The sequence below is a fragment of the Mesocricetus auratus genome, unplaced genomic scaffold, assembly GCF_017639785.1.
Source record: "Mesocricetus auratus isolate SY011 unplaced genomic scaffold, BCM_Maur_2.0 Super-Scaffold_100007, whole genome shotgun sequence".
Taxonomy (NCBI): domain Eukaryota; kingdom Metazoa; phylum Chordata; class Mammalia; order Rodentia; family Cricetidae; genus Mesocricetus; species Mesocricetus auratus.
Genome location: NW_024429191.1, coordinates 12,866,463 through 12,891,149, shown reverse-complemented (window position 1 = coordinate 12,891,149; position 24,687 = coordinate 12,866,463). Strand labels below are relative to the sequence as shown.

Sequence of the window (24,687 nt, the reverse complement as noted above, 5' to 3'; positions counted from 1 at the left end):
TATTTTACTTCATTCATATTAGGGACTATACTAGGTGTGTATGTTGGTCACCTCAGACAGATATTCAAAGTCCTCTACTAGTGATTCTAAACCACGTGCAGACACACACACACACACACACACACACACACACACACACACACACACTCAACATGCATACACATCCCTTTGTGGGAACTCCCCAGGCAGGCCTCCTGGCTTCTATGCATCCGGGCCTGAGGAGCAAGCCCTGTGGGAGGAAATAACTCCTCTCTCTTCTGGAAATACGTCCTCTTAGTCATCTTTATTCACCTCAGCTTTGGTGAAAATGTGGAATGAAAAATATTTCATTTCCTCTCGTTCCACCCTAAGAGAATCAGTGCAGGCCAACAGGAGAGGATACTGAGGTCTGCGGCTGGCTGAGGGGCACATCCCAGGCTGAGGCGCGTACCTAAGTGCATCTGTGGGCACATGTGGCCTGGGGCTACCAGTCTTGTGTCCTTGCTCTGCAGGTGTCACCCCATCCCAGTGGCAAAAGGCTATGGGAGGGAGGGGCTGTTGGCTCTCACCCAGGCCATCTGTCCAGGGACACTTGGCAACATCTGGAGACAACCTGGGATGCTGTTATCTTGAAAGGAAGGTGTCCCAGCTCTACTGGATAGAGGCGAGGCTTAGTGCCAAGCCTGTGATACCTAGGACAGCCCAGCAAGGCTCATCTGCTCCAAATTGCCCATAGTCCCAATGCTGAGAGCAAGAAACGCTGGTGCAGACTAAACAGCCTCAAAAACTCAGGTCCTGTTCTGGGGCCACACGGGAAGGAGTAGGTGGGTGGCTTCCAGCAGTCAGTGCCCCTCTTCCCACACAATGCCTGTGGTGGCTTCATCAAGAGAGGACTTCTGGCCGGGCGGTGGTGGCGCACGCCTTTAATCCCAGCACTCGGGAGGCAGAGGCAGGCGGATCTTTGTGCATTCGAGGCCAGGCTGGACCGATAGCCTCCAAAACAATACAGAGAAACCCTGTCTCGTAAAAACCAAAAAAAAAAAAAAAAAAAAAAAAAAAAAAAAGAGAGAGGACTTCTGGGGGCTGGCGAGAAGGCTCAGTGGTTAAGAGCACTGGCTGCTCATCCAGAGGATCGGGGTTCAATTCCCAGCACCCACATGGCAGCTCACAACTGTCTGTGACTCCAGTTCCAGGGGATCTGATACCGTCACACCAATGCACATAAAATAAAGCTAAATAAATTATTAAAAAAAAAAAGAGAGGACTTCACAGCTAAAAACATGGGTTCACGATGAGCAATGAGAAGGGGGCTTCAAGGTGGGAGAGACAGTACCATGCCTAGGCTCTGCCTGTCCACCCCAGTGACACTGACAGATCACTCTGGTACTTCACTATCCCACCCCAAGCCCTCCTGAACTGGCGTGGCTTGGTCTAGCCAGATGTCCTAACCACAAGACCACCCCCCATGGGCTCCTGGCAGGGGGCGGAAGTGTCACCTAGCACTGAGGCTGCACACTGTCCTTCCTCAGTCTTTGCTGGCATTCCCAGGGGACCTTAGCTGGTGGAGGACCCAGAGCAAGGCTTCATAAGGGGCCGAGGGCTCAGCCACAACAGAACATCTTTGTTTTATTCCTATGCAACAGACTCAGTTTTCCACTTTAGGTGGTGATATGAAAGATTCTTTTTAATTAACTGTATTTAATGTCTAAAAAGTGAGGTTTTTTTCTTTTTGAGACAGGGTTTCTCTGTGTAGATTTGGAGCCTGTCCTGGAACTTGCTCTGTAGACCAGGCTGGCCTGGAACTCAAAAAGATCCTCCTGCCTCTGCCTTCTAAGTGCTGGGATCAAAGGCATGTGTCACCAACGCCCAGCAAGATATCTTTTTTGTTTTTTTAAGTTGCAGGGCTGGGAAGAGGGTTCCGTTGGTCTTTTAAGTTGCAGGGCTGGGAAGAGGGTTCAGTTGGTCTTTTAAGTTGCAGGGCTGGGAAGAGGGTTCCGTTGGTCTTTTAAGTTGCAGGGCTGGGAAGAGGGTTCCGTTGGTCTTTTAAGTTGCAGGGCTGGGAAGAGGGTTCAGTTGGTCTTTTAAGTTGCAGGGCTGGGAAGAGGGTTCCGTTGGTCTTTTAAGTTGCAGGGCTGGGAAGAGGGTTCCGTTGGTCTTTAAGTTGCAGGGCTGGGAAGAGGGTTCCGTTGGTCTTTTAAGTTGCAGGGCTGGGAAGAGGGTTCCGTTGGTCTTTTAAGTTGCAGGGCTGGGAAGAGGGTTCCGTTGGTCTTTTAAGTTGCAGGGCTGGGAAGAGGGTTCAGTTGGTCCGCCAAGCAAGCATGAGGACACGCTAGCACTCACATACTGCAATCCCAGCACAGGGTGGGTGGAGTCAGGAGGACCACTGCAGCTCAGAGGCCAGCCAGGCCAACTGAATCAATGGAACCCAGGTTTTGTGAAAAATGTTGCCTCAAAATTTAGGTGGAAAGTGGTTGAGGAAGGTACACAACACTGACCTCTGACCTCTACACACCCATGTGCACGTCATGGAATAAATGCGTTCTCCCTGCCATGAGGCTCCTGGCTCACTGTTGAATTCCCAGCCCCTAGGACAGGCCCTCTGGACAATTCAGTCCAATTTCATTTCATTCTTGGCCAGACTCCAGTCAAGGTAGTGACTGTCTGGTCCTCTATGGCACCTGCCTCAGGGCCTTTGAACTTCCTACTGTTGCTACTTGGGTTTTGCTACCAAATTTGCAGAGGTCTTCCTCCATCTAGCTTTCTGGGATCAGTTTAAATGTCCCTGCCCCTTCCGTGGAGGTCCGTTTTCCCCTGTTCTATTGTAAGTCCTGGCTCCTGACCACACCCCAGAAACCTATGTCTAGGGCACTTCCCCACTGGATTTGCTCTACCTCACTTGCACAAGTCCTCACACACACACACACACACACACACACACACACACACACACACACGTCTGTGTTGTAAATATGTTTCTACTCACAGATTCTGGGCCTAGAGAGACCAGACTTTGTTAATACACTGCATGGCCCCGGAACTGACTGTGGTAGGAACATTTACACAACAGAAATGGGCATTGGTGGAGCACACCTTTAATCCCAGCACTCTGGAGGCAGAGGCAGGCGGATTTCTGTGAGTTTGAAGCCAGCCTGGTCTACAGAGCGAGTTCCAGCCTCCAAAACAATACAGAGAAAACCTATCTCAAAAAAAAAAAAAAAAAAAAAGAAAGAAAGAAAGAAAGAAAGAAAAAGAAAAGGGCATTAGCTAGAATCCAGAGTGTTATACCCAAAAAGCCTCTGTGCACACCCAGACAGCACAGCTTCCCTCCCAATGTTCTAACCAGAGCATGCTGGGAGAGAGCCCCCCCACCAGTGCATGCTGGGAGAGCCCCTGAGACTGCCATGTGGTTTAGGGGTGGGGCGGGTTGGAACAATCATGGCCAAGGCTACATGGGGTCAGCCCGTGGTGGATGAACTGGGAAGCCAGGGGCGATACAGTAGCCACTAAGGGAGGAACCTGACCATCGGCACTGTACTCACATGTACCCCAGCTAAGTTAAATGTTCTAATCCACTCAGTTCAGCTCTTGGGCACACCAAAGATACAAGGACACTTGGGGATGTGAATCTTATGGGGATTTTGTAACATACGTGTAGATAAAGGGTTTCTGATGAAAGTTTAAAATCTTAACTTTTAAAAATGTGCTGCAAGGACAAAGTGCATGCAGGACTTGAAGACAATAAAAAAGCAGAAACTTCTATATTGATCATATGTCAAAATGGCGTCTTTCACCAGGTTAAATATTTTGTTTTAGTTTTTGCTTTTTGAGATAGGGTTTCTGTGTAGCCCTGGCTATCCTGGAACTTACTCTATAGATTAGGCTGGCCTCAAACGCAGAGATCTGCCTGCCTCTGCCTCCAGAGTGCAGGGATTAAAGGTGTGCACCACTACATTCAGGTGTTAAATAAATTCTTATTTAGGGAAGACTCCCCCACTCGCCCCATCAAACACAGCTATCAGAACAGGTGAAGCCACCAGAAACAGAACGCCAGAGGCGCAGTGTTCACAGGTCTCATGGGTCTGCAACCCACCCTCCAAGGCATATAGAGCCAGGTGTGTGTGTATGTGTGTGTGTGTGTGTGTGTGTGTGTGCACGCACGTGTGGTGTGTGGGGTATTGTGTGGCGTATGTGGTGTGGTTTGGGGGGGTGCCTGTGGTGTGTGTGTGTGTATAGTGTGGTGTGTGTAGTCTGTGTGTGTGTGGTGTGTGTAGTGTGTGGGGTATATGTATGGTGTGTAGGGTGTGTGTGTGGTATGTGTAGTCTGTGTTGTGGTGTGTGTAGTGTGTGTGGGGTATGTGTGTGGTGTGTGTAGTGTACGTGGTGTGGTGGAGGGGTGTGTGTGTGGTATGTGTATGTGTGTGTTGTGTGTATTGTGTGTGTGTGGTGTAGTATGTGTGGTGTATGTAGTCTGTATGTGTGATGTGTGTAGTATGTGTGTGGTGTGTGTAGTCTAGTATGTGTATGGTGGGTATAGTCTATGTGGTATGGTGTAGGGGTGTGTGTGTGTGTGGTATATGTGTGTGTGGTATGTGTGTGTGGTGTCCACCATTAAATATTTAAAAGTAGAAGTGAAAATGAGGAGCATCTAGAGGGATTTTGCTAATCTGTAAATTGTGGAAGAAACTCACTTTTTAGGATGTGGGTAGAAGACTCACACTGCAGCAGGAAAGGTCCATTCTGGCTGTGCGGGATGCAGGAGTTGGCTAACTGCCAGCTCTTCAAGGCCCATCCCCAGCAGCAGCCCTGACTGGTTCTGTTACACACCTACATGGGAAAGCTGGCTGCTGAGACCACACAGGAAGCTGGGCCCCAAGTCACCCCACAGAAGTGACACCACAGCCAGTGTGGCCTCCAACCTTCAATCTCAGAACCACACAGCTTCTCACCTTGCTCCTTTCTAAGCCCTATGCATCCTGCAAGACACAGTCCAAATGCCCCTTCCCCTGATGTGGTCCACGTTCCACATCACAGCCTTAGACTTCTGGCCCAAACCACTCTCAACTGCTTCCTAGCCAGAGTCAAGGCTTTTACCTCTTGCCCCCAAAGCTGATGTTTTTCTAAAACACATAATGTACTTGCCCTGAGCAAAACTGCAACCGGGTTGCCAAGGCCTAAAATAGATGTTTTCAGACTTAAGCCAGCATGACTCACCTAGAAGGCTCTCAAACTACAGGCGCTGGGCAGCACCCTGCTCATGAATGGGGAGGGCCAGGTGGGGTTCCATCACGACGTGACTGGTAGTTCCAGGAGGTGCTGAGCCTGCTGGTCTGAAGGCTGACCTCTGTAAGGTCAGCTGTAAAATCTTCATCTTGGTATCCAGGCCTTGAACAATATGGTCTCTAATTACTGTACCAGCTGCACCTCTCCCAGGGGTCGCCCCATCCAAGAGCAGCAATAATCCTATGAACCCCCCAAAAGAAGTCACACCTACACTGAACACTCTATAACAGCTGAACACTCAACAGACTGGAACTGCGGTGAATGGGGAGGTTTGAATGTTGCAGCTCCAGAGCCAAATTATCTTAGGTCATCTTTGCCATTCACTGCCCAGCTCTGTGTATGACCTAATATCCCACGGTTACTATGCAAATTCTTTTGGAATTCATGAACAGGTCCCTAGCTTTCATCAACCCAAAAGCTAAGAACTGTAAGATAGCATCTGAGGCCTGTAGGAGAGATTTCCCCAATTTGCTGTAATTGCCTACTTGATGTCCACCAACGTGTGGACAGTGGGTAGGGAAGTGGTGGATGGATCGATGGTGGATAGGGAGAGATGGATGGAGTGATGGGGGTGGGGACAGATGGATGGAGTGATGGGGATGGGGAGAGATGGATGGAGTGATGGGGATGGGAGATGATGGAGTGATGGGGATGGGAGATGATGGAGTGATGGGGATGGGAGATGATGGAGTGATGGGGATGGGGAGATGATGGAGTGATGGGGATGGGGAGATGGATGGAGTGTCGGTGAGAGAGTGGGTGATGTGACTGTGTGTAGGGTGTCTCAGCTAAAATGGCAAAGACACAGTAGCAGGCATGGCACGCTAACTTACTTAGAGCTCTGTATGAAAACATCTAGAAAATTATTTTGAATGTTACCAGTGGGTCTTCTGACAAAAAAAATTCAAGCAGTTTTCATTCTATGCTTTTCCATGTTCCCATTTTTCTTCAGTAACTACCCAAGTGACAGCAGTCATTTCTCCTTTCTCTAATTGCTTAAAAACAATTACTTCCACTACTATGACTGGCTTCATCCACCCTGGCCCCTTGGTTCTGAGCAAGAGGCTCACCTCTCCATGCCTCTGTTTCTTCCTCTGGAAAAGCAGGACTACCTAGTGACTCTCCCTGTCCTGCTCCACCTCCAGAGTCCCAGGTGACAGAGGACAAACAGGGCTTTAGAATCTTAAGTTGGCTGCGTGGGCTTTATTTCACCACTCCTGCCCAAGCAGCTCCCCTAAGAGATGCTATAAGCAGTAAAAGGAGACACAACAAGCGACAGGGCAGAGTCCAGGGGTGGGGGAGTGACAGGGGACAGAGCCCAGGGTAGAAGGGAGCAGAGACTTGGGGGTGCAGCAAGTGACAGGGTCAGAGCCTTGGAGTGGGACAGCAAGTACAGGGGACAGAGCGCTGGGTAGGGGGAGCTATGCTGTGGCTTGTGTGTGTCCCCCCAAGAGTTCAGGCACTGGAAGCCTTGTCCCCAATGTGGTGATATGAATGGGAGGTGACATCACCTTTAAGAGTGAAGTCACAGAGACAGGCTTCTAAGGAGGAGGAAGGAGGTCCTTTCTGGGACCTTGGACGCTCTCTGGCTCCCAATATTGCCATGAGATTTTCTTCAACAAAACCCTCTATGATTCCCACTGACCTGAGCCTGTCGTCCTTGGCACCACAGCTCCACACCTCCAGAGCTGTGTGCCAACCAAGTATCTCTTGTTCAAGAAGCCCCTCCTCTGGCATCCACAGCAATGGGCACCAGACTAACACAAGCTGGGAAGGCTAAGTCCCTGTCCCTACGCCACTGACTTCCTCCTGCTGGCTTCCCTTCCTGCCTGTGAGGTGAGAGAGCACAGGGCCTTGTGAACTCCCCGTTTTCCTAAGCAGCCAGATGGACCTTTTTCTCCAGGGAGCCAGGCTTCCCCATTTAGCAGGAGTAAGTCAGGCACTCTGTCAATATAAAGCCAAGACTCTACTGACAAAGCATCCCTGGCCAACAGCAAGTCCCAGTGTTCTGAGACCTGACTAGACATGGAAAACCCTGCAAACCCACCAACCACCACAGCGGTGTGCACTACACCTACAGCATCCCTTTCTTATCAATGCACGTCTCTGAAATACCCCTGCCAGCCATAGTGGCAAGACCTGTGTTCTTACAGCTCCGATGATGGCTGAGTTGCCTGGACCCTCAGCCTGAGGCCCTTCAACCATGTCTCCAAATATCTGCAAGATTCTGACACTGCCAGTCACACCCAGAATCTACTTGAAATGTTTCTTGCACACACATCACTTCATTTCCATGGTGTCCAGAGTTTAGAGGGGGATTATTTACATATGTTTGTGTGTGTGCACACATATATGTATGCATGTGTATGGGACACAATACACACACACACACACATTATTAGGCTGGAGATGTTGCTGAGTGGTAGAGCACTTGCCTAGCACACACAAGGCCCTGGGCTCAGTTCCCACCATTGAAAACACACACACACACACACACACACACACACACACACACACACACACACAGAGGTCCCAGAACCCTTGCAGGAGCCAAGGGTGATGCTGGGGTGGGGGGAGTCTAAGAACATAGAACTGGGAGAGCTATGAGTCTTACAAATGACACCACAATCAGCACTCAGACGCCCCGTCCACACCAGGCCTCTGGGCATTCATCCAGAATTCACCCACTTAACCCTGGAGTGATCCATGTCAAAGGCACCATGACGTGAGGCAAGAATTCCTTATGGGGTGCCATGTTCAGGCTCGAGAGGCCTTCAGACCTAACACACAAAGGCAGGGGAGCAGCCCCAAGCCTTCCCAGCTGACGGTATGAAATAGAAAATGCCCTGAGCAGTAGTAGCCTTTGGATTGTGTCGGATTTCTAGATGAAGGATGGTCATCTCTCCATTCACAGAGGGTTAGTGACAGTCCAGCCTTCTCTGGTTCATATGCTACAGCACAGAACTTAAGGACAGGACAGACTTTTGGGACACTTGTTTCTGTGACCTTGGCCTGAGTGTGGGAAGTGGGGTGAGAAAGGAGGCCAAGGACTCAGCAGAAGACTTCACCTTGTCCCTGCCGCGGCCCTGACCCACACAGCAGACGCTGAGAAAGCATGGTGGGCATCGGGGCCCAGCTGGCACACTCTTACCCATAGCTTCCCGTCATAGTAATAGGCCCCCAGGAGCTTCACGATGTACGGGTGATCGCAGGTGGCCAGGATCTCAATCTCCACAATGTAGTCTTCCAGCTCCTCCTCGCTCTTGGTCTCGATGACTTTGGCAGCTGCCAAGGCACCGGTCTCCTTGTTTTTGGCCTGCAATGTGGGGACACAGAAGGTTACAAGACAGGCTGGGCAGGAGACGTCCCTGGAAGGCTTCTGAGCACCTCATACAAGTGTGAAAACAGAGGTGGACATCCAAGGGTCTGTGACACTGACCTGACACGTGGCCAGGGCACAGGAGGTGTCAACACAGGGGAGCTCTGACCAGAAAGACCATTCTATGTGTTCAGTAAGGAAGTAAGATAAAACCATACTATGGAAAAAATACAATACTTTAGTGCGCACACACACACACACACACACACACACACACACACACACACAAACTCTTAACGATACAAAAACGAAAAGAAAGAAAAAGAACAAAAACACTGAGGAAAACCACTCCTGACAGCCGGCGGCCATGGAAAGCCTGAAACGGAGACTCACGAGCATTGTCACTGAGCGCTATTTAAGCTTCAGGTGCGTGCATCTGCATGCATCACGGCACAATTGCTTCCTGGCTACATGTCACCTGGGCAGAACACCGCTGCTTCTCTGACGAGAAAGAGAGTGAGCACTTTCTCCAGCTAGGATGACAGTCAGGAAACAGAAACTCAACAGGAACTGCTGAGGATGTGGAACAGGAGAACGGAGCGACGCAGGACAGCGGCGAGCAACTGGCTTGGAGTTCCCCACTCCAGGGACCAACGCAGACGCTGCACTCCCACTACAGGTTCAGAGTCAACGGAGCCTCAAGTAGGGATTACAGCGTGTCAGTACACCGCGCTGCATCCACCACAGCCAAGGGTGGGTGGGCATCCACCACAGCCAAGGGTGGGACCACCCAAGGGCCACCAAAGAAACCAGCACATACACGCCATGGGCTGGTGCTCCACCATGAAATGCCACAACAGTAACAAATGAGGCTTGAAAATGCTGTTCTCTAGGGCTGGAGAGATGATGGCTCAGAGGATAAGAAGCACTGGCTGTTCTTGCAAAGGACCTGGGCTAGATTCCCAGCATCCAAAAGGTGGCTCACAGCCGTCCAGAATCCATGGGAGGGAGACTCAACTCCCTCTTCTGGCCTCCTCGGACACTGCATGCGTATAGTGCACAGACATAGATGAAGGCAAGCAGGAAGGAAAATAATGGTCTCTAGTCTAAGTGAAACAAGCCAGGCACAAAAGCTAAATACTTTATGATTCCATCCAACTGACCTAGAGTTAGTCATCAACAGAGACAGAAACTCAAATAGAGGTTACCAGGGACTGTATGGGGGTGGGGTGGCCACTTATCAGATCCAGAATTTGTTGGAGATGATTTAAAAACAAAAACACCTTGGGTCAGACTTGTTGACACAGGCCATGAATTCAGGATGCAGAGGCAGGGGGATCTCTGTAAGTTTGAAGCCAGCCTGGTATACATTGTGAGTTCCAAGTTATATTAGACAATGTCTCAAAAATAAAATAATAAAACAAAACCTTGGAACATAGACAGTGGTGAAGGTTATCGGACTTATTTAGGAGCTGCAGGCCTTGGACAAGCTAATGTGATCAACAGAATATTAACTTTATTTTGCCAAAATTCCAAAAAGAAAGCGTGAAGTAAACAGAATGGTAGAGGCAGTGCCACCACGCCACCTTATAAGTGGGCCCCAAATCAAGACACAAGACCCACACACAACGCCCTCTGTGTCCTTCAAGATGCAAAGGATGCTATGACAACCTTTACCCTCTCTACCCCCATGCTCACAAGGGCCTGTCCCCAGTGTTGACAGAGGACACGCTATGATGAAAAGGCCCCAGATGCACAGGGGCAGCGGGTACCCCAGGGCCATGAACACTAGTGCTCCACCCATGCCTCCTTGAAGGTGCTGTGCCTCACACCCACTCTGACCTCTGACCTTAGCTGACAACTCTGCACATTCAGGACAGTTCTTCCTGTGTATCTTCAGGCCCTGGGTGACAATACACATTCACCCACCAGGTCAGGGCACAGCGACCTGCAGTTCTAAGTGACAATGCACATTCACCCACAGGGTCAGGACACAGCAGCCTGCAGCTCAGACTCCCACTGCAAGGTTTTGAGAAGCAAGGCCAAGTTCAGAGAGGGGACACACATGCCTGGAATTTGCACCTGAGTCATTTATCATCACAGATTCTTTACATTCTCTAGGGCAGTGGTTCTCAGCCTTTCTAGAGCTGTGACCCTTTAATACAGTTCCTCATGTTGTGGTGACCCCCAACCATAAAATTATTTTGTTGTTACTTCCTAACTGTAATTTTGCTACTGCTATGAATCATAATGAATCTGTATTTTCTGATGGTCTTAGGTGATCCTTGCAAAAGGGTCACCAGACCCCTCTCAAAAAGGTCACAACCCACAGGCTGAGAACCACTGCTCTGGACTATACAAGTCCATACAATCTCCGGCACTGAGAAGCCTCTGTACCCTGATGGCCTTTGCTATGCCTGGAGCAAGGCCCATGTAGGGTGACATTCAGACAGTCACCTTGGTCTCAGAAATCAAGGTCTAGATGGAGAGGTGCCACCGATCCTGCTGAAAGGGATCAGGTGGCTGCTTATGATGGGCATGGCCCAGAAGGCATCAACCTGAGAGGGAACCTTTGCAAAGGAAGTGGTAGGGAGGATGCAAACGGGCATTTTCCTGTCTATTCTCAGCTTGGGTTCTGTCTAAGCTGCCGAGAGCCCCAGGTCCCATACAGTGATCAGGACAGTTCGTTTATGGGGGGTACAGGGTTTGCTCACTCTTGGCTTACACTTGGAAGTGTGCTAACTCAGTTACTATTTCAGCCATCCTCCAGGGCAGTGTAGTTAAGAGGCAAAGCCCCAAGAGCAAAGTAGCAGGGTGGGTCTGGACCCCTGGAAGCCTGCTCCCAAGTCTTCCTCCACCAAAGATTTTTTTTTTTGCTTCAGAGCAGAGGTCATGAGACCTCCATCACCCAGCCCAAGAGCCCAGATCAGCAGGGTGTGTGTGTGTGTGTGTGTGTGTGTGTGTGTGTGTTGGAGTGTCCTTTTTCTCTCAACTCAACTTTGAATGTTTTTTTCAGAACACCTTAAAAAACCTATTAGATGAGCAACTAGAGTCTCCTCTCCTAGAAGAGAAGTTGAAAGTTGAACCTTGGAGAGGCAGAGAGGAAGGGTGGGGTTTTTGGGGTTGGCAGATGGAGGGTCAGGTGACCACAGCACCTCAACCACAATGAGTTAGGCAAAAGCCACCCGTTTACAACCGCCTTTTGTTGCCGAGAGTTCTGGTGAAGAAGGTTGAATGTCACATTTTCCCGAGTTTCTTGAAAAAAAGATGTTTTTTTATTAATGCAGGGGAGGGGACTGTCTTCCAGGATTGCACAGGGCCTGCTTTGCCCACACTGTACAATAAAAGAAGCATTGACCAAAGGGCTGGGCCTTCAGCAAGGAGCCAGTGTCAACACCCAGACTGCTCAGTTGTGCCCTGTGCCTCACGCAGACTTCAGAAGCCAGAGCCCACCAGGGAGGGGCCCGTGCAGTCACTGTGCCAAAACCAGATTCCTTAAAAGTCTGGCTAAAACAACCCATTGCCCAAGGGCAGCAGAGAATGTCGCAACAGCGATGATTAAAAAAAAAGAAGAAAAAAAAAAAAAACAACAGCGGGTGCTGACCATTGCCACTCAGACCTGGAAGGCAAATACCGTTCCCAGGCAAGGGAGGAGGAAGCTGTGATTCACAGGCCTGTGACTTTTGAAGGCCACATCTGTCACAAGCCTGTCTGCTCACCATGAGCTAAAGACCAATGACAAGCACAGCCAGCACCAGGCACCCACAGCAAGGGGAGCCTTGACAGGTGTAGGCATTGATCGAGGCAGGCACTGGCTACATGCCTACTTCCCAGATGGCAGACTGAGGCCTGGAAAGGAGAGGATCGAGTTCAGGACTGTGGTCTTGACTTGGACCTTGAGTTCAAAGAGAATGCTGTGCTTCCTGGAGACTGCTCGTTTGCTTGTCTGTCTGTCTGTCTGTCTCTGTTTTATGTATAAGAAAATGGACAATCAGGTACTTGGTACTACAAGCCCATCCTGGCCAACAGGATGAGAACCATAAAAGACAAACTATATGTTCAGAGGGGCGAAGCCAAGTCCAAGGTCAGATAGCTGCAACTAACAGCCTTGGGCCCCTGGTGTTTCAAAGTCCTTGAACCTAACTGCTTTCCAGAGTTGCCCACGTGGGTCGGCATGACTCTGTGCTCTCTCTGTGCTATAGGGAGAGCCTGGACAGAGGGGGTGAGAGTCTGAACAATGAGGTGCACTCGGAGGTGAGTAGGCATTTAGCATCGAGGCTTCAGAAGCCCAACTCCACCAGTACTGAGGCCAGGCCAGGGATGAGGGGGATCCGCAGCCCCGTCAGTGGCTGACGGTCTCTGACCTTGGAGCCCACACCCTTGAAAGCGGACACAGTGGCCACTTGTGTTTTCTGGCCCAGACACTCAGTAGGAACAATCCTCCCCGTTGTGACAGCCTGTGGCCCAGCCTAGAGGAGGTGGGGCCATCCTCCCCGTCTAGCGCGGAACCCTGCCCTATCCCAGAGGTGCAGCAAGTCGTTTCGGGAGCTGGGGGATTACTGAGACCTGGTAACATGGAAGCCAGCAGAGGACAGACCCTTCCCTTCACTTGGTCCCCTCCCGTCCCAGGAAAAGGCTGATATCCCAGAATGCAGCCAGGCCTTCGGCCACAGCTTTGAAGTCTAAGTCCCTGATTACCAAAAAAAAAAAAAAAAAAAAAAAAGAATGCAGAGACCCAAGCCTAGCATAGTGGCTGAAGGAGAATGGGGTGGAGAAGACAAGGGCCTTGGAGCCTCTGCAGTTGCCTGGAAGAGTCTGGGGCATCCCATTCCCATTGTTCATGCAAAACTCTACTGTCTTTGGGAACTGCCTCACTCAGTGCAAGGATCCAGAAGGGCTGACCCCTCTCCCTGGTCCAGCTGCCCATCCAGGACCAACCAGTCAGAGCCAAGCTTTGTCACAGTGACTGGTTCAGGGTTGGGCATGTGACCCAAGGTAGGCAAACTGTCTCTGAGTGGTTTCTTGTCTGGTTTTGGATTGTGTGTGTGTGTGTGTGTGTGTGTGTGTGTGTGTGTGTGTGTGTTTTCTTAAGGATACCAGAAAAGCAGCTTTCTCTTTCTCTAGGGTGGTTAAACAGGCAGAGTGGAAGGGTGGGGGACCTGTGGACACCGCCTTCACCTTCCTGGCTTCTGTGCTAGGGCTTGAACATAAGGCTCATGCATGATAGACAAGGGCTCTACCACTGAATTATGTCCCTAGTCCTTCAATTTTAGCAGCCTAAGGTGAGAATGGTGTGCGTGCGTGTGTGGACACATGTGTTTATGCATGCATACAAAGGCCTCAGGTCGACGCTGGGTGTTTTTCTACATCACTCAGAGCTTATGGCTTTGGCTAATCTAGCCAGTTTGCCTGATGGGGCTGCCTGGCTCCAACTCCCACAGGCTGGGATCAGAGGCTTTTATATAGGTAGTGCAGACCAAGAGCAAGAGCTTACCCTGAGCCATTCAGCCCTAGGTTTGTTTTTGGTATTGTTCAGTGGTGCTGGGAATTGAACCCAAGGCCTTACACATTGTAGGCAAGCATCCTACTATTGAGCTATATCCTCTTCTAGGACAGCCCACCTTGTCACTTCTTCAGAGTCTGGGGGGGTGTAAAGACAAGACAGAAGCAGGGCCCACAGAGGGAGGAGCCAGAGTGCTGAGGACTATACAGCACTGGGGCCAGCTGTCCCCAATGGTGCTGCTCTTAGGTTTCTGGGTTATGTAAGACAATAAACTCCTCTGGGGACTCATGTCAAAAAGGAAATGAGTCTCCCATCTGTGGATGTTCCCACAGAGAGCACCAACCACATGTGTAATGAGGTCCATCTCCACTGCCACCATGACCAGAGAGGGACAGTCACAAGATGACCAGGAGAGATAACCTGAGATCTGGGGACCACCATGGCAAGTATGACTAAGACCACAGGCAAACCGAAACCACAGGACTATCCTGCCAAAAGAATCCTCTAAAAAAGTGAAACGGATTGCTGTACACTTATTAAATTAGCAAAAACAAGCAGTAATGATTGGATGTCGGTGAGTATGTCCTATAGAAGTCCTCACTACAGATGAGGATATAAACAGCTTCGGTCTTTGAGGCAATAACCAGCCACAGCTGCTCTGTTTTGTTTGAAACAGGCTTGAAATACCGTTTAAGCCTATTATCCCTCATTTCTGGGAATTTAGAGGCAAGAAATAAAGACAACAAAAGCACCGTACAGGATCACACTGGTAGCCCATAACAACGGAAATGAGGTAGGAGCGGCCTAAATGCTCAGTGGTGAGAAAACTATTAAATTGCTTTAATGGGACATTAGCAACCCTTTAACACAGTAAGTGAACAATCTAGCAATGAGGAAAATCAGCGAGGCCATCAGAGCAACAAAACTGGATAATGAAATTGCCCTTGGGAGGCGTGCATGCCTGCAGACAGAGATGAGCTGAGGGCAGGCCACGGGGAACAAGTGGTTTCCAGCCCATGCCAGCTGGTAAATATGTACAGGAGTCCCGGGGAGGGTCAGGGGGTGGAGAGGAGGCGTACGGGGTCTCACAGGCTGGCGGAAGCAGACAGCTGGAGCACTGCTGCCCAGACGGCTACGCTAGCTACCTAGAGAGGTATAAATGAATAGGAATAAGATGAAATGAAACTTGAGTTCCTCGGTGGCATCTGCCAGGTGCCAAACGCTTCCTGACTAAGAAGAGGTGACTGCCATACTGAACACAGCAGACATGCCAGGCAGTCTCACGTCTGCGGAAAGTTCCAGTGGATACGACACTCAGGCTTTGACTCCCAGCCTTCCCTCTGTAGTAGAAAATGTCCACTCAGAGGTTAGAGAATCTCTTCAATATCCCAGGCTCCAGAAAAGGTTTCTTTTCCAGAAAGAGAAGAAAAGGGGATGGGTGTGGTACAGACACTCCCACCCGTAGACATACTGCTGTTGCTGAGCTCTCCTAAGCAACCTGGCTAGGCCTCAGGGTGTAAGCAACGAATCCCAGCCGACCTGTCCATGAAAGTCTTTGTGTGGGTAACAGTTAAATCTGGAGCAGGCAAGGCTAACGGTTTCTACATTCCTGTCTCTGGACACTGAGGGTTGTGCTGGGCATGTGTCAAATGAGGTTCTGGTCACTGGCACCAGCGGGTCTTGGTTTGTGTCACACACAAGCATGTAGGGGACGGAGTTGAGTGCTGCCAATCATGGAAGGGCTATGGTTTATGAAGTGGGGAGAGGGGTCCGGCTCTGGAAGGACCAGGTCACAGAAGAAATGACTACATGCAAGGAAAAGACCAGTATCTATTCAAGAAGGGGACCAGGGACAGTAGCCTTGATGCTAGTGTGCAGCAGAGGGGAGCCAGGATAAAGGCTACAAGCCCAGCAGCCAGGAGCAGGCAGGGTCTGCCATCTGGGAGTGGCAACCTGTAGCCTCAAGCTGAGAAAGTCCTACAGCAGGTCTTTAGAGGCAGGACACTGAGCACTGGCCTTGGCCCCGCACAGGCCCAAGAGGAATAGAGATGTGGATCATTTCCTTATGTAGGGAAGACAAGGAAAGCCCAGAAAGAGGAAGAGACCCGTGACAGATCACACAGCTAGAAAGCGGCTGTCAGGGCTTGAACTCAGGTCTGGCTCTCTGCCCAGGTCATTACCTTAGCAGGCTACCACCTCCAGTGTCTCCATCCAACAGCACTGAGCCCCAACCCCCCTTCACCATGTCTTGCTCTACTGCCTACAAGCACAAACACTGAGGGTGAAGTCAGTGGCTCCCTGAAGCTCATCAGACACAGCCTGAGCTCCCTGGCCAGCACTCCAGCCCCGGAGCCCTCGTTAGAGCTTCCACTACAGGCTGCTGGTGCTACGGCCATGTGCAACTCAGACCTGAGCTGCCAGCGAGCTATGAAAGGCCAAGCCCATGTCTGATTCCTCTCAGCCTACACCCCACAGAGCCTGGCACAGAACAGCCAAGGAATTGGGTGGGGAGAACAGGGAGGGAGCCTGGAAGATGGACAGAGGGAGTATGGATAGATGGGGCGGGAGGATGGATGCAATTGAGCAGTGCGGTGGTCTGGATGGGAATGGCCCCTACAGGCTCATATGTTTGAATGCCTGGATCCCAGTGGGCAGAACTACTTGGGAAGGATTAGGAGGTGTGGCCTTATTGGAGGAGGTGTGTCACTAGGGGTGGGCTGCGAGGTTTCAAAAGCCCATGCCGTTCCCAGTTAGCTCCTTCTAGTTCTGCCTTCGCTTGAAGATCAGATGTAAGGTCTCAGCTATTGCTCCAGTGCCATGCCTGCCTGTGGCCATGCCCCCCACCATGATGGCCACTGACTCTAACCCCCCTGGGACTGTAATTCTCCGATAGATTCTTTCATAAGTTGCCTTGGTCAATGTGTCTTTTCATAGCAATAGAAAAGTAGCCAAGACAGGTGGCTAGGGGGTTAGTTAAGCAGACAGGTGGGTGAGTAGCTGGAAAGGAGGGAGGAAGGGTATGTCTGCACTCCCTACAGAGAAATGAGATAGTCCGCTTAAGAGACGACCAGAAAGTGACAAGAGTTCATGTCCTCCTGGCTCTCCATTCATCCTGTTCTAGTTTTGGAAGATGGTACCCACTTGCCTGAGAGAAGCCAAAGCCCCTGGGTGTGCCAGGACATACACAGTTAACCAGTCCTGCCAAGTAGAGAATCACTTCCCGATCAGTAAGTGCCCTGCCAAGCTTTAACTCAGTGACAAATGAGCCAGCCAAGTTTCAGAAGTGACACTTGAGGACAGCAAAGATTATGCAGCATAAAAGCAGAGGCGTGGCAGCCCCACAGACAAGTATATTCAACACTCCCTTGGAGGAGAGGCCTGGTGGGCCATCCTGGCACAGCCAGGAAATGCTAAGCCTCTGGGCCTTTTTGGCTTGGGACCAAACCCAAACAGGATCAGCCTCAAAGATACCAAGCCATGGCCTTGGCGGAGAAGCCGGGCAACCCGTCCAACTTGGCCAGGCATGTGGGAACCTTTGGATGCCAGCTTTTCAAACATGGCGAGGAGTCCAGTCCCAAGATAACATTGATAATGGAGGGGAAGAGCACCCATCTTTGCCAGGCTGCCTCCTGCCTGAAGGAAGAATGTGAGGGAGAGTGTGCTGTACTTTATAACAACATCTCATTTAACCCCAATAACTCAGGGATGCTTTGACTCACCTTACCTTCCTGTCCCAGACCTCCAGGAGGTACAGTCAATGCATCACTGCTGTTTTGTAATCAACAGTACTTTCCATGTTACTTTCCATTACTCTAAAAACAACACAAGTACACGATAAAAGATTCTTAAAAATAGAATAGCATATAAAAGAAAATCAAAATAGCAGCATCTCAGAGACGCTGATCTCTGCATCTTGTATGATCGCTCTACGTATCCCTTCATAGCACCACTGTCCCAGGCTGACACGCTCAGCTATGTGACTGCGGTAATTAGAGTGACCCCTGTGTTCCTCACTCTCTACGTTTCTATACTGAGGACATGAAGAGCACCTGCCTGAGAGCGTCCACTGAGCTAACCTAAGAATAGAGCTTAGAACAGGCCCAGCCCAATTCATAAAAAAAGGACTCAATGGTGCACTCTAACTTCCCTACATCTTAACTTCTTTACGTTTTGATTAGTGTATTTATAGGATTTAGTGAGACCTCTCAGTACATGTGCAGTATGTGACAACCCAACTGTCTGCATGTAAGTCATTTCAGCCACTGACCACTGCTGTGTGTTAGAAACATTCAAAAGCCCTCCACGGAGCCAGGTAGCAGCACTTGTCTTGAAATGCAGCACCCAGGAGGCAGAGGCAGGTGGATCTTGGTGAGTTCAAGGCCAGCCAGGTCTACATAGAGAGTTCCAGGACAGCCAAGGATTATAAAGTTAGACCCTGCCAAAACAAAGGAAACCACTCAACAGGTGTGGTGGCGCATACCTTCAATCCCGGCACTTGGGGGGCAGAAGCAGGTGAATCTCTGTGAGTTCAAGGCTAGCCTGGTCTATAGAGCAAGTGCCAGGACAGGCTCCAAAGCTACACAGATAAACCCTGTCTCGAAAAACCAAAAAAGAAATAGAGAGAGGAAGGGAGGGAGGGAGGAGGGAAGAAAGAGAGAAAGAAAGGGAAAGGAAAAAAACAGCAACAAAAATGTACAGCGAATGTGATGCTGCCTGTATTGGCACTGGGCAAGCAGAGACAGCAAGACTGTGGTGAGTTCTGAGGCTAGCCTAGACAACATAGTGACACTCTGTCTCAAAATGCTGGGTGTTGTTATTCTAAAATAAGTACCCACTCATGAAAGAAAGGCTCTGGTGGCCTTCTGATTTGGATGGTTTGCTACGCTGGGGACGGAAACGTAGGCCTCATGCACATCCCAGCTCCAGGGTGGCCTTCTTTATCTCCACTGAATCCTGTTTATCTTCATACCAAAGAGAGCAGTAAACATACGCCGACCCCAGGAACCTTCATGGCATCTAGCCAGAGCAGCCTTAGCACAAGTGAGGACAGGCCATGAGGGGCCTTCAGAGAATGTGCCTGTCACTCCCCAGGAACCCACAATCATCTGAAGTCGAAGCCCAGACTCAGGAGAAAGCCTTCAGGAATAGCCCGAGACTCAGAGCAAAGGTGGGAAGACTCCCGAGGACAAACAGGGTGGCACGCGGGTGCAGAGGGGTCACCATGTCACACACCAGCTTGGACAGCAGCACCCACGTTAAAAGACCAAGAGTGGGCAACAACAGTTGCCAACCTGGCTTTCTCTGTGCTGACGGCAGCTGCCAGGCTGGCCCCATAGCTCCAAGAGGCAAGTCCTCCTCTAACTTAGAGTTCACAGCCGAAGGGCAGTGAAAATGACTCAGCAGTTAAGCACACATACTGCTCTTGCAGGACCACACACAAGTTCAGTTCCCAGGCTCACAACTACCTGTAAGTCCAGCCCCAGGGGATGCAATGTCCTCTTCTGGCACATGCACTCATGTGTACGTGAGCATACACACACACGCACACACAAATAAAAAATAATAAAGATACAGAGGATAGAGATTGTTCAGTGATTAAGAGCATTTGCTGCTCTTGCAGAGGACTCAGATTCAGGTCCCAGCACCCACTTGGTTCACAACCACCTGTAACCCCACTTCCAGGGGGTCCAACAGGCACGCAGGTGATACATGTACATGCACGCAGGCAAAACACTCATACACATAAAGTAGAATAAATAAGACTAAAAATATTTAAATCAATCTTATACAAACAAACAGAGGCTGAGGGTGAGTGGCTTATATAATGTCACAAACACAGTGAGGTAGAGGGAAGCCCAGAGCTGAACCCTGAGTCCACACTGTGTGCCATTTGCTCTTTCAATCACTCCAGCTGTTATCTGAGCATCACTCGCGTGTGTGTGTGTGTGTGTGTGTGTGTGTGTGTGTGTGTGTGTGTGTGTGTGTGTTGGAAACATTTAAAGCCTCTCTACTAATGGCTCTGAAATACACTAGTGACATCAGCCACCATGGCCAGTCTGCTGAGCTCCAGGCGGAGAAGTCACTCCTTGTATCCAACTGCATCCTGTCCAGTTAACCACCCTCTCTCCACCCAACCTGCTCTGCCCCAGTGACTTTACACCTACTGGGGAGGCTGAAAGGACGCAGGAAACGTACAAGGGAGACCCACGTGGTTCTGAATTCTGAAGGGGAGAGCCCTGACTGAGGTGAGATGGGTAAACCCGGAATGGGAGGAGCTGGCTGCCAGGGCATCCATGACTGCTGTAATAACAGGGGGAACCCTTAGCAAGGGTCCCCGTGTCACAAAGCACTGCCTTCCTTCAGCACTTCTTGGAGGCCAGAGGGCCCCCCACCCCCTCCACCAGACATCTCCTCTGTCAGGCCCCACTGAGTTAACCCTCTAGTTGCCAGCCCGTAGCTCAAAGGCCCATCTCTCCACCTCCCCCTATTCTGGCTATGATAAGAAGCTATGGAGGAAGGGAGAAGAAGAAGAAATGCAACAAGGAGAAGCAGAAGCGAAAAGGGAAGGGAGAGCAGATGTGGGAGGAGCCTGTGGAGGGCGGGCAGGAGGCCCCTTGGGGTGTATCTCCCCAAGACAGGTCCTGCCTCCCAGCCACCCCACCCACCCCCAGGGCCCAGGAGAACCTTCCTCATCTTCTGCCCTCAGAGGCCCCAGCCACTTCCTCTGCCGTCCTGCTCATCACCACTTCCTCTGCAGAGGAGGCCACCATCCACTTGAAGCAGGCTCGGAAAGAAGCTCATGTTTCTAGACATGGAACCCACAAGGCCATGAGGAGACCTCACAGGGAAGCAACCTTCTCTAAGATAACCTTTGGCCTTCCTTCTGTTCTCTGCAGGAGAAAGGTACAGGCCCCTGGCCAGAAAGACAAAGGATTAAGTCCCAGTCCTGCTATGAAAAGGCTGTGTGACACTGAAAAAGTCTCTGAACATCTCTGAGCCTCTGTCCTAGCATGTATAAAATGAGGGGGCAATCCCCTGCCTTTCTGAAGGATAAGAGAAGAAAAATGGTGGACACTAACAACTAAGTAATAGCCAATCCTCCCCAGGAGACTGGCAAGCTTGATACACACAGGCACTGGTAATCAGGAAACTATTCTACATGGACTGAAGAGATGGCTCAGTGGTTAAGAGTACTGGTTGTACTTCTAAAGGACCTGGGCTCAATTCCCAACACCCACATTAAGCTCACAACTGACTGTAACTCCAGTTCCAGGCGATCTGACACCTTCACACAGATCAAACACCAATGTACATAAAACAATAAAGTAATTAAAGTAAATAAATTTAAATAAAGTAATTAAAGTAAATAAATTAAAAAAAAGAAACTATTCTACGACTGAACACTGGCTTGAGCTCTTATAGTGTCCCAGACACATACCATCCTTCAAGGACCCTGTCTAGTTACATCGTTCCTGTTGCCTTCCTAGTAAGTAAAAAGCAGGTAGAGGTGAGTCATTTTTTCAGCCCACACCACCCAGGACTAGCAGAGCCCGGTATTCAACCCAACTCCTGCACTATCTTCAATCCCTAGCAAAAGTCCCACCCACACCCCAAATCCCCATCTCATCCTCCCTCCTCTCCCTCAGCACACCTCTCCTTTGCAGACGGGTGGCCCTGCACTCAGCTCTGATCTAGGGTCCAACCACACCTCCAGTGGGAATTCCTCCACCCCACCAGTCTCCATACAGTGGCCAATCTGACCCATGCTTCATTCTTCAGGGGAAACCATAGTTGGGACCCAAAGGGCCTGGCTGTATACTCAGGCAAATTATTGCTCCTCTCTGGTCATGGTCCTGTCCCCTTCCTCTCATCCACAGAGGGGTCCTTTCTGACATTACAGAAGCTGATTCGAAGGCTGATGACAGAAAGGATATTCTTTCAGATTAAAACTGTCATATTTAATTTCCTCAGTTTGGGACTCAGGCCCTCTTGATTCAGTTCCCACTATGAATGTCTATGTTCCCCTCAAAGATCCATATGTGGAAATCCTAACGCCAAGATGACAGCATTAAAAGATGGGTGGGGGGCTTTGACATGGTGATTAGGTTATAAGGACAGGCCTTTGTGGACAGGATGAGTCTTGATGGGAGTAGACTCTAGGGCATTGGGCAGGTCCTTACCAAACACCAAATCTATGAGAGCCTTGGTCCTGGCCTTTCCAGTCTCCAGCACTGTGATCATCATTGTCTGCATTGTATACAGCCACCGTATATGACTATGCAGACTAAGGAACTAGAAGACACAACCTTGTCCTGACAGTACCCAGGTATGCCTGTCAAACAATCAAACCCACCAACCACTGGGAAAAGAGGAGGAGACATGGGCAGAGTGGACCAAAGATGTAGGAGCACAGGGCCAGGCCAACTCTGTGGTGCCCAACATGAAGAGTACAACTGGGCACCAGAAATCAGGCCCAGATGCACACTTGAGTACAGACAGGGACTCCACAAGAAAACTAAATGTCTCTCTGATGATGTTTGTCAGATGCTAAAATGACCACTGTACTACACTGTCACATTTTCTAGTAGCCCTGCACGGCTCCTGTGGTCTGTGGGACATTTCTGGGGACAACAGTCAGGTTCCCCTGCTCCTACAGATTTGGCCCTGCAAGAACACAAACTAGAAGCTATCAGCCAATGAGATGCTCCCAGAGGAGACCAACCACTGGTCTTCTAGGAGCAATTTCCTGGTTTCATACACCAAGGTCACGACGTGGTACTGGGTTTAGCCTGGCACAAGTCACACAAACCCACTCTCAGGCAACCAAACTCAACAGTGGGCAACCTGGGTCTCCATGCCTACCCACTTACCTGCCCAGCTTCCTTCTCTCTGCCTTCTGATTACCATCTGGCTGCCCTGCCCATAGGCAGTTTCCTGCTTACCACAGCTCTCTGTTGGTCCCTGTGCAAGCTCTCTTGATGGGCAGCTCCCAGCCCACAGTGACTGCTGGAGGCTACTCAGACCTCCTGCTGCCCTTTGGTGCAAGCAAACTCTCCAGACAGCTCTGAGTGTGGCTATCTTATCAGCTCTACTCACACATGGGGAAACAGGCTCAGAGGCAAGCCACTCATATCTCTCAACACACAGTTGCTAAGTGGGGTGGCCAAGATTTGAATGATCATCTCTCTGATGTCAAGGTTCAGTTCCTTTTCTTATGTAACACGGGGAAGTGACAGATGCAGCAAGCCCTCCACATCTGTGGCTTCCACATCCAACCCTGGGTTAAAAACTTCTTTTTGGGGGTAACTGCATCTGTACTGAGCACGTGTCCCCAGTGATACAGTGTGGCCACTCACACAGCAACTCCAGTGCCGTAGGCGTTAGAAGTTATTCAGAGATGATGGAGAGTGGATGGGAGGCTGTCTTAATACTATTCCCACTTCATATGACAAAATTGAGCTTGCTCGGGTGCAAGTGTTTGAGGGGGGTTCTGGGACCAATTCCCCTGGACAGTGGAGGCAACTTTACTGCCAGCTGAGCTGTATATGGCCATGACCATCTGATTAGCTGGAGGCCTCTGCCTCCCCTCTAATAACCCAGAGCATGTGCCAGAATTGAGGACAGTCTTGGCGGCCACAACTTAGGTGGGGGTTTCCTGGCATCTGAGGAGAGTGGACACAGCTGGGGATGCTAAGAACATCTACAAGGCATAGGGCAAGCCCATGATTGTGAACTGAAGTTCCCAGGAAGGAGCGGGTGGAGGGAGTAGGAGAGAGGGAGGGAGAGGCTCTGCCTGCGTTAATGATTCTGCAAGGCCAAATGACTAAACTTGAAGATTAGGGAGAATTAAAATGTTGCAGACAAAAGAGGAATTATCGTGGGCTATTTTGAGTCCCTTCAGGAACTATCCACTGCCCATCCCTGTTCAAACCTAACATCCCTGCAACTACCAAAGCCAAGGATGTCCTCAGATAGCACCTGAAGCCCACAGCTTTGTTGAGACCCTCCTACCTGTGGCCCCACCTACACATTGATTATGACTTGCTTTGTTCTGCAACTAATAAAAATCTCACGTGACCTCTTCCACAGTAGAGTATGGGGTCTGTGTTCTGGGCACTGGCACTCATATTTGGCGCCAGGACTAACTTATTCCCTCTGATGTGACAACAGTGCTTTTGTGTTGACACAGTGAAGACTGACCCTGATACCAACGTCAACGGTGCCCAGGCAGGAAGCCCAGGTTCCACAGCTGAGCTGCGGGCCCCATAGTCTTATTGCCTTGTTCCCAGTTAAGCGGCAGTGGCTGGTCAAGACCTTCTCAGAAGCAGCACCCAGAGAGTCAACAATCATAAACAATCCTGGCACTGCCCCAAGGGGACCAGGAGGAAAGCTATTCCTCTCCTCACAGACAGCTGAGGCACAGGGGAAGTCATTGGCTGTGGGAACAAATAGGGCCAGTATGGAACATAGATTCTACGCCTTCCACAGCTGCTGCCCTAAGGTACCCCCCAGAGGATGGCTCTGGGGCTTTCTTCCTCATCTAGTAACCTCAAGAGATAGGGATTTTGTGAGTATTAGTGTTTCTTCCATCTAGCCATACTCACAC

The 24,687-nt window shown here is 50.2% G+C and overlaps 1 protein-coding gene across 1 annotated transcript in view; it reads right to left on the bottom strand.

The window, feature by feature from the left end:
- Positions 1 to 24,687, bottom strand: part of Stk10 (serine/threonine kinase 10) — a 93,286-nt gene that overhangs the window by 63,024 nt on the left and 5,575 nt on the right. The window contains exon 2 of the mRNA XM_040748428.1: positions 8,411 to 8,575. Coding sequence (XP_040604362.1) covers positions 8,411 to 8,575 — 165 coding nt within the window. The remainder of the gene's footprint in view (positions 1 to 8,410; positions 8,576 to 24,687) is intronic.